Source organism: Galeopterus variegatus, unplaced genomic scaffold (assembly GCF_000696425.1).
Source record: "Galeopterus variegatus unplaced genomic scaffold, G_variegatus-3.0.2 Scaffold3218, whole genome shotgun sequence".
NCBI lineage: Eukaryota > Metazoa > Chordata > Mammalia > Dermoptera > Cynocephalidae > Galeopterus > Galeopterus variegatus.
This window is the reverse complement of record NW_007729329.1, coordinates 195,784-205,600: the sequence shown is the minus strand read 5'-3', so window position 1 is coordinate 205,600 and position 9,817 is coordinate 195,784. Positions and strand designations below refer to the sequence as shown.

At 49.1% G+C, this 9,817-nt stretch overlaps 1 protein-coding gene across 1 annotated transcript in view; it reads right to left on the bottom strand.

Annotated features, from left to right (window-relative positions):
* Positions 1 to 9,817, bottom strand: part of VWF (von Willebrand factor) — a 147,543-nt gene that overhangs the window by 12,744 nt on the left and 124,982 nt on the right. The window contains exons 42-44 of the mRNA XM_008584313.1: positions 7,547 to 7,727; positions 6,710 to 6,750; positions 6,152 to 6,268 (exon numbers count right to left, since the gene is read on the bottom strand). Of these exons, the coding sequence (XP_008582535.1) occupies positions 6,152 to 6,268; positions 6,710 to 6,750; positions 7,547 to 7,727 (339 nt within the window). The remainder of the gene's footprint in view (positions 1 to 6,151; positions 6,269 to 6,709; positions 6,751 to 7,546; positions 7,728 to 9,817) is intronic.

Below are 9,817 nucleotides of genomic sequence, written 5' to 3'. Positions count from 1 at the left end.
GGGGGGGGAGAAGACACAACAACCACAATTCCTTGAAGCTGTTACAACAACCAAACAGTTATGAGGTTGTTGGGAGGGAGGGGGGAGAAGGAGGGGGAGGGAGGTTTCGGTGATGGGCCCCAATAATCAACCACATTGTATATTGATAAAATTAAATTAAATTTTTTTAAAAAACAGCTTCCTCTCTTTCCCTCCAATTTTTCATTCCTGGCCTTCTCTTTCCCTAATTTTGTCTCTCCAAAGTCAAAATGTAGATTGGAGAGAAAATTTCCATCAAGTTTAGAAAATGTGAAATGTGGTCAGGTAGTGAGAAGGAAAGGAAGGAATCATGCCTGTTCCTTTATATTTTTCCTCCCACGTAAATTCAGCCCCTTCAGACTCTTTCCTGGTCTGCAGTTTCTCAACCTTCTTTGAATCTCCTTTGAACAATATAAATATCTCCTTCCACACCTCATCCCAATTTTATTCAAAACTTCAAAATAAATGGAACAGCATGACTAAAAACATGTTTTAAAAAACCCACAACTATTACAACTAATAAGTGAACTTAGCAAGGCTGCAGAATACAAGATCAATATACAAAAATTAATTGTATAAAATCAACAATTAAAACACGAATTTGTTTTAAAAATTTCCACTCACGATATTGTCCAAAAATTTAAAATACTAAGGGAATACATTTAACAAAATATGTGCAAAATATCTCCACCAAAAACCAGAAATTATTGCACAGAAAAATTAAAGAAGACTGCTATGGTTTGAATGTGACCCTCCAAAATTCATATGTGGGAGCTTAAACCCGAAGGTGATGGTATTAAGAGATGGGGCCTTTTGGGAAGTGATTAAGTCATGATCCGTTCTCATAAAGGAATTAGCACCCTTAGAAAGAGGTTGAGAGGACTGCTCTAGTACCCTCTGCCTTCCACTGTCTGCCACGTGAGGACACCACTAGGAATGGGCCTGTGTCAGACACCAAATCTGCCAGCGCCTTAATCTTGGACTTCCCAGTCCCCAAACTGTTTTTTAAACTACCTAGTCTCAGGTATTTTGTTATAGTAGCACAGATGGACTGAGACAAAGACCTAAATAAACGGAGAGATACACTATGTCTATGGGTTGAAAAACTCAGTATTGTCAAGATGCCCATTCTCCCCAGATTAACCCGTAGATTCAATACAATCCAGCACATTTTAAATTTTTTTTATAAAAATTGACAAGTTGACTCTAAATTTATATGGAAATGGAAAAAAACATAAAATAGCCAAAATCATCTTAGAAAAGAACAAAGTTAAAGGACTTACACTATCTGACTTCAAGACTTTACCATAAAGCTACGGTGCTCAAGATAGTGGTGTGACCAGTAGGACAGGACAGATTAATCAAAGGATCAGAAAAAAGTGCCCAGCAATAGATCCATACAGATACGGAAACTCATTCTCCACAAAGGCACCGACATAACTCAATGAGGGAAAGGACAGTCTTCAGCACATGGTGTTGGAACCACGGGATATCCCCATGGGAGGAAAAAAATGAACCTCAACTCCTCCTTTCCAACATATACAAAAACCGATTCCTGATGGATCATAAACCTAAACATACAAATTCAAACTACAAAGCTTCTAAGAGAAAACATATTACCCTTCAAATATGTATAATCAATTATATTTCAACTTAGAGAAAACATAGGAAAATACTTTCATGACCTTGAAATAGGTAAAGATTTCTTAAATAGGCCACAAAAAGCACTAACCATAAAAGAAAACATCGATAAACTGACGTTACCAAAATTTAATCTTCTGATCTTCAAAAGACATAATTAATAAAAAGAAAAGCCAAGCCACCAACTGAGAGAAAATATTGCAATAGATATCTTTTAAAAGAAAATATAGCCAAAAAGTACATAAGACGCTCTATCTCATTAGTCAACAGAGAAATGCAATTTAAAATACTACAAGAAAACACTTCACAATGGCTAAAATTAAAAGACTTGACAATATCAAGTATAGGTGAGAAAGTAACTGGAACTCTCATACAATCCTGCAGAAAGCTTCTCCCTGAGAAGCGGTGACACTAATACTGCAGTCTGATCCAGGCAGTTCAAGCAGACCACATAGACTTAACAAACTATGCCTATGCCGTTCTCCGTGGCACCCCCAACACCTGCACTTGCAGGCTCTCCTACATTCACTGAAGAGATGAGTTCACCTGGGAATTTGTTGATTGTGGATTAAGCTGGGAACCCCTTATTTAGATCTGCATTGGAAAATATAGCAACTTCCAGACAGCAGCATTTCACGATTTTGCAAAAATGCCCCCCAATTTGTGAGAAAACATAGGGTTGCCAACTTTTTATTTTGCAAGATAAGAGTATATTTTTTTAATTTTATTAAAATAAAAACTAAAAAGGCTATCTCATAAGCTATTCATCATTTCAAAAATTAAAGCTCTTTTAACTCTTCCTGCCTCCCCCCCCAACAAAAAAAGAGGAAGAACATAGTCTCAAATTTTTTAAAAGAATAATAAATTTAGTTATGTGAGAAATCAACTCTGCTGTCATTCTTTTTCTCATTTTGCCACATATTGTAGTCACCACTTAGAGATCCATTCATGGGTCTTCTGAGATTTTCTAATATGAATCTCTAACAAGTCAGTTTGGAGCACTCAGACAGAAGACTTGTCCCAAGACAAAGTTTAGGAATCAGTAAGCTTGCTCAGAAGTGGATTTTTTAAAGTTGCTACTCATAAATCAAGCTATGACCTTGGTGTATCTTCAAGCAGCAGGCAGTAGAGAAAGCCAGTGAGGAAAGAGCTCAGCAAAAATCAGGGACACTGGACCCAGGCTAGAAAAGTCACACCGAGAGGGACTGCTGGAGTTTGAGGGACGTCAGGGAGTGTTTCAGTGGTGAACTTTAAACAGCAGTTTTTAAAAATGCACAATTCCTGGAAGGTGCATGATCGAGCTAAATGGACCAGGAAGATAAGATGGAATAGACATTATGAATGAATGTGAGTGATTCAAAGTCAGAAGGAGGAGATAAAATAGGGCTTAAATCAGGCCGGACTTGATGGGAGCTGGGATTGAGGCATATCAGTGAGTGTTAGATGAGACTAGGAAATGCCCTCCCCTCCGTGGGCCTGAGGACAGGAAAATGGACAAAATCTTTACAAAGAAGTGAGGGAGTGAGCAGGGACCTGTGGAGGAGGGGCTGCAAAGTGAAGGGGCTGGAAGGTGCAGGCAAAACCCACAGTCCAGGGAGGTGCAGGGCAAGGCTAAGCCAAGAGCGAGAGCGGGAAGGCAGAGGGCAGATGCGGGAGGAGAAAGAGCAGGAAGAAAAGGGAACAGGAGTGGAAAACAATAAGGAGGGAGCAGTGGTTTTAAGGGTGGGGCAGGGGCTTGGGAAAAGGAAGGAGAAGAGGCAACACAGAAGTGAGGAAAGCAGGCAGACCCTCCAGTGGCACGGCTGCGGCCCAGGACCCTGTGAGCACCGCTGGGCTCCACGCTGGGGGACACGCTGCCATGCACCGATGGGAAAGATGCACCAGCTTTCAAAAGGACATCCAGTCACTGGGAAACATCTTTTGCTCCTCTCAGCAGCAGCCTCTTCCTCCACCTGCTCAGTCAAGTCCCCAGCCCACTACAGAGTTCACCTGTTCAGGTCTGAGCAGCCAGTTAGTCTTGCTTCCCCTGCTGGGCCATCCCCTCAGACTCTGGCCTGCACACCTCTCATTACCCCTTCTGTAGATTTCCCTGGCAGCTCACGGCCCTGCAGCCTTATCTCCCCGGCTCCCCTTTTTAACCCTGGCTTCTACTGGCCAGCTGTTCACCGTTCCCCTTCCTGGAAGTCCTATATTCGACTTTCAACCACTGCTCGAGGTCAACTCAGGTCGTCCTCCTCCAGGGTCCCTTCTCGGTGTTCCAAGCTAGGTGACCTCTCTTCTTCATGCTTTTCTTGAGTGCTATCTGCCAAGTTCATCTCTACCACTCACCACACAAACCACCTTCTGCTGGTCTCCCATCACGTGTAAGCATCGTCTGGGAGGTTGGGAGGACTCACATCTCGGTGACACTAATACTGCAGTCTGATGCAGGCAGTTCAAGCAGACCACCTAGACTTAACTCACCACAGCTCCCCTCACCAGGAGGCCTCACCGAGGCCCTTCATAGCAGAGGAGCTTACTAAGACCAATTAATGACGCCGAGGTGCAGTGGGCTCCACTGAGACAGGGTCCAGTGAAGCTTGAGAGATGTGCAGAAGGAGGGTTAATCCAGGGGTTCTCAAGAGGGAGGAGGTAGGTACACTGCCCTGGGGAGATATCAGAATTTCAGAGGAAAAGTAGAAAACACAGACCAAAAGGGACCATGGGTTTTAAAATACTTAGAAACCTACATCTAGACTGGATTCTCAAGCTGGATTTCTCCAGACGCAGAGGAAGTTACCACCTTCTGAACACCAGAGAACGCCGTTAAGGAGTCAGGAGGCTCACCCTCCAGAAAACAGGCTGCAGCCCCCGTCCTTCAGGACAGCCCAGCGGTGCACCTCTCGCTATGTCTCATCGCTGCCGTGATCACAGCGCAACGGACATCGAGGTAAAGGGATGCCATGTAATTCCAGGCAGGAATATTTTATTCCATAGTGAAGCCCAGATGTATTCTAGGAGAATTATTATACACACATGCACACGCACACAGAACTGAGCCCCAAAACTGAGCCTAAAACTTCAACTGGGATTTAGAAGAAAAAAAAAAGCACTAATTTACAGTCCCACCAACAGTGTAGGAGAGTTCCTGTCTCTCCACATGCTCACCAGCATTTGATATTGTCAGTCTTTTTGATTACGGCCAGTCTAACTGGGGTGAGATGATATCTCAATGTGGTTTTAATTTGCATTTCCCTGATGATTAGTGATGTTGAGCATTTTTTAAGTACCTGTTGGCCACTTGTAATCTGATCATCACATCTTAGGCACAAGTGGTGTTGGTCAGCTTTGTACCCCACAAACATGCATAATCAATAGAAAAAAAAAGAATAGAAAAAAAAGCAAAAGCAAAACATGGAGTTTGCTCCCTTCTAGTCAAGGTGGAATGTTCTCTTTGGGCCATTCTATCAGAAATAGCTGCGTTTCCTATAGACCCATTCACTCCACACACATTTTATTAAGCCACTTTATGACCCACTGCTAAAGGCCACAGAGAACACAGATGCAGACCACTTGTCCCTTGTCCTCCAGAATGTAGGAAGCATCTGTGTGACGTTGTAGCTCCCACCCTGCTCCTCGCCCCTGTGCCCATCCCCTCCAGACCCCCCACCCTCCACTGTGCAGGTCAGTTTCTGCTTCCTGCTGGGCCGCTGCAGCCCTGCCCCGGCTTCACAAAGCTGGGGAGCAGCCCCCACCTCGCACCTCTGACAGATCTATGACTGCGTTTTGTGCATCTAGCTCATGGGAAACGCATCTGACCAGTGTGTTTTCTAAAACAGCAGAAACACAAAACACAGAGTGGGGTTTCAGAAAGAAGCTTAAGCCTCCTCCTGAGCTTTAGGTCCTGCCCTACCCATGTGCGGCTCATAAAATCCCAGTGAGGTGGGCCTGAAAGTCATCATTTAAAAAATGCCAGTTTTCATCTACCAAACTAAAAATCATGACTCCACTGCTCAGAACCCACCTTAAGGAAGTACTCAGCACAAACATAGTCGTCATGACTTGGCAATAACAGGGTGAAATATTTTAAACCACCTAAATGTCCAATAATAAAAGTTTGGCTGTATGTGTTGAGGCACATCCATCCAGAGGAATATCATATAGAGCCTTGCACACAGTGTCTGATAAATATTTGTTGACTATTTTTTAATATTTTCAAAGAATAGTAGAGATGCTTCTTAAAATATTGTATAAAAAAGGATACAGAACTGTAAATACAGTATCATAAGCCTCCCAAACACATTTTTAAAACTCAGGAAGAAAATGTTTAAAATTTTCAAAACTAAACTGTAATTATTTTTGAGAGATGCAATTTGGGTGGTGACCTTTAGTCTCTTTTTTATAGTGGTCAAATGTTGTCCGTAATCAGGAAATAATGAAAAATTTATGTAAAGACCCCACTGCTTGGGTCCTGCAAGCGTCCAGTCCACCCCTCGGTCCCCGCCTCTCTTACCGGGGGGCAGGCCTCACAGGTGGTCTTCCTGCACTCCAGCTTGAATGCAGAGATGGTCCCCGCCTGCACGGTGCAGCGGCAGGTTGTGCACACATCAATCATCACAGTCTTCCCGGGCTGGAACCAGAGGCACTGGGTCAGGCCTCCCCGGCATCCCCAGACCCCCAGCCGCCCACTCACAACATCCTCACTAGCATCACCTGCCTACCCACCCGCAGCCCCACGAGCCATCCCTCTGACATGCAGGGGGCAGTGGGCAGGGGGACAGACTTAAATGTGCACAGTGACTCCAGAGTGTTTCTCTGGATGCAGAAGAAATGCCCAGGTGCCCGGAGTGGGTGCCGGCAGGTGAGTGCCCAACAGCGGGGCCCAGGCCCGAGAGAGCTGGGAGCCAGTGGCCCTGGCCTGGGCCCCGGGATGCTGGAAGCCTGCCGGCCGAGAACAGTGCATGGGGGAGGCTCTCCTGGGCTCTTCACAATGACTGGGCTGCCCAGCCTCCCGCAGCACCCTGCCCTGCCCCCCAGTCCCCCGGCTCTGCAGAAAAGGGCAGCAGCTCACCTCCACGGTGGTGCCATTGAGCACACAGGCCTCCACGGGCTCTGGGGGAGAGAAGCACAGTGGTGAGTGCAGAACGCGGCCGGCAGAACAGGGGCTCTCTGCCTGCCTGGGCCTCTCTCCCAGGTCTGCTGGTCCTCCCCGACCCCACCCCAGGGCACTGCAGGTCCTACTGCCACAGCCCTCGGTGGTCTCCCTTCCCCAGACTTGCCAAGGAAGGGCAGGGCTGCCCGGTTCCTCCCCGCAGCCCGCAGAGACAAGAGCCTTTTACGTGCTTGAGGGGACATGCTTGTTTAAGGGAATTTACGTTTCAGGGATGAGTGGGAGGATGTTTGGGTTTGTGAAAAAATGAAATCCTACTCTTGGAACTTTCAGTCCCAAGAGAAAGTCACACGCAGAATTGAGAGCAGGCTGGTGGGGGCGCTGGCTTTTGTCCTGGTTGCTCTTTGCTTATCTGTGTGTTCGTTGGCAGGGTCAGGGCGGCAAGACAGAAGAGGCGGTCTCCCGCGTCACAGCGCCTGGCTCCGAGCCCAGCTGTGCCTCTCACTAACGTCTCAGGAGCACAGGGAGGAGTGACAGTGCCCGCCTCACAGCGGGGGCGTTGTGAGGATTAAACGAGGTCGTGGTGAGAAGCCAGCTCTGAGCACAGTGCTGGGCACAGTGACCGTGAGGAAACTGCTATGTCTCTCCCACCTCGTTTGCCTCCTCACAAAAGCATTAGGAACACACTGATCTTGCCCATCCCCCTGAGTTGCTAAAAGGCAAAGAATTCAGGAGCCAGCAGTGGAAAGAGGCCTGGAGGGGACCAGGCCCAGACAGCCCCTGGCCCGCGCGCCTTACCGCAGCGACAGCTGGGGCAGCACTTGGAGGTCGTACAGCTCAGCTGGAAGCCTGGGGGGCAGGTAGGCACATCCAGCTGGGGGCAGGAGACGTTTCTCTGTTGCACGAAGACCTCCTCCCGCACTCGCACACACTCGTTGATGAGGCAGGGGTTCTCAGGGGAGGCCCAGTGAGCGCCAACCTGCAGAGCACCAGGGTGGTCAGAGCAGCTGGGGCAGGGCTGGGGCCTGAGATCCAGCGGGAGTGTGCTGTTCAAAGTCACCCTGACCAAGAGTCTAACTCAGTCACGTGTTCTCCTACAGCCACCGCCTTCGGCCACCTGAGCAAGCACCTTAGGGAAGTAGGGGATGCTCCCTCCCATCTCAGCAACGGCTTTTGGGCTGAGCTCAGAGACTCAAGGGCACTGCAACTGAAAAGCACAGCAAGGCTGGCCGAGAGGAGGTGCAGGGAGGAGCTCAACCATCCCCCTGCCTGGTGCTCTTCCCACTCGCACAAGAAGGTGGGAGCTGGCGGGAGGCTGGGAATGCTGGCCTTGGCAGGAGGCTGGGAATGCTGGCCTTGGCAGGAGGCTGGGAATGCTGGCCTTGGGTCCCTACAGCGCCACAATCTGCCCATGCAGCATCCAGGCCACGGATGGGTGGTCTGGCCTTGGGGTTGGCTCCATGGGCAAAGAGCACTGAAAGGGCCCTAAACCATGGTTCAGAGAAGTCACCAGAAGGATCTGCCTGGAAATGGTGTCACGGCAAGTGCCGTCTGTGTAGGCCAGCCTGCAGCTGCACACGTAGGTGCACTGTGCCCACCTGTCTCAGCCCCGGCCTCCTTCCCTTGCTCCTGATCACTTTCTTCTCATTCCAGATGAGGAGCCAAAATGCCAGACACCTGCAGCCTTTCTCTTCACCTCCCACAGACTCATCATGAGCAAACCTGCCCACTGCAGCCTGATTCTAACCTCCAGACCTCTCCCTTCTCTGATTATGTACTCGCTGATCCTGGGCCATGGGATCCATTAAGAGGACCCATTCCCACCCACCCACTGGTCCCTGACATGCTCCCAGCAGCAAAGCCATTACTGACACACAAGTCTCACAGGTAAGACGGAGACTGGAGTTAGAGGAGAGAAGCCCAGCTCCTCACACTTTGCAGACACGGGTGTGGGCAGGGTGTGGGGAGCCCTGAAGGCAGGCGAGAGACGGCAGGCAGTGGGCAGTGGGGAGGCAGGGACACTCAGCCCCCACCAGGATGGAGCAGCCTCTGATCTGAACTGGATCTTGGCCCTGGGGAGAAGGGACAAAACCCAGCTCAGTCCAGGATGGACATGGAAAAGAAAAAGTAAAAGGGCGGGGCGGGGGCACTTGGGGAAGGGAAGTCTGCAGGTAACTCAGACTCAGAGGGGAGGCGGAAACCCATCCGGAAAACCTCAGCGAGTCTTTCTGTTATTACTGAGGAGGAAAAAGGAAGGCAATGGGCCTGGGTAGGAGGTGGGGCAGGTTCAGGGACCAGACAGGCAGCCCTCTGCCTTCCCCCTAAACAAAGTACACTTGGTGTCACTGGAAGGAGACAGAGGGAAGGTCCAGTGGGCCCTGACATTCCTCCAGCACCTGCTTCCGAGGCTTCCAGAGCTTAGCACTACGCACTCCATCCTTCCGACTGGAGTAAAAAGTTACCATCCTAGAATCTGGACTAAAGTTCCCAAGGAGGGAATCTTCTGTGTTTAGGAAAGTGGCTTGATCCGCATCCGGAGTCAGAGTGGGCACCTGAGGGCCACAGAGGAGAAGGCTAAACTACTCAGCTTTAGAAGAAGGGATTTGGCCGGCTTGGGGAGCCAGGCCGGAGGGGACAAGGGGGGTGTAGATGATGGGGCCAGCAACGTGGCAGACGCTACAGCCAGACTTGCAGAAATAGCTGAGGGACTTTGGGAACAGAGACGGCATTTACTTCTCTGGGTTACAAATTTCTCCAGGAAGGTTTCGATGGAAATCAATGAGAAGGCGTAAGGATGCCGCCTGGGCCCGAGTGGTTCAGAACCGTCCCTGCAGCCAGTGGCACATTGGCAGGAGGGGGGCAGGCCCACGATATGAGCAAGATGGTGAGGTCACCTCTCAACCAGCCACTCTAGGGAAGTACGGCCTCGGCCCACAGGTGGACAGGGGAGCACACGTCCCCCAGGAGCTCATAGACTCTTAGGGAGGACGCTGGGCTTCTCCCAAAATCCACAGAGTGGGAAGTCTGAGGCAGTCTTAACTAGTTCCTAAGGGGCAAGATCATTCCCAC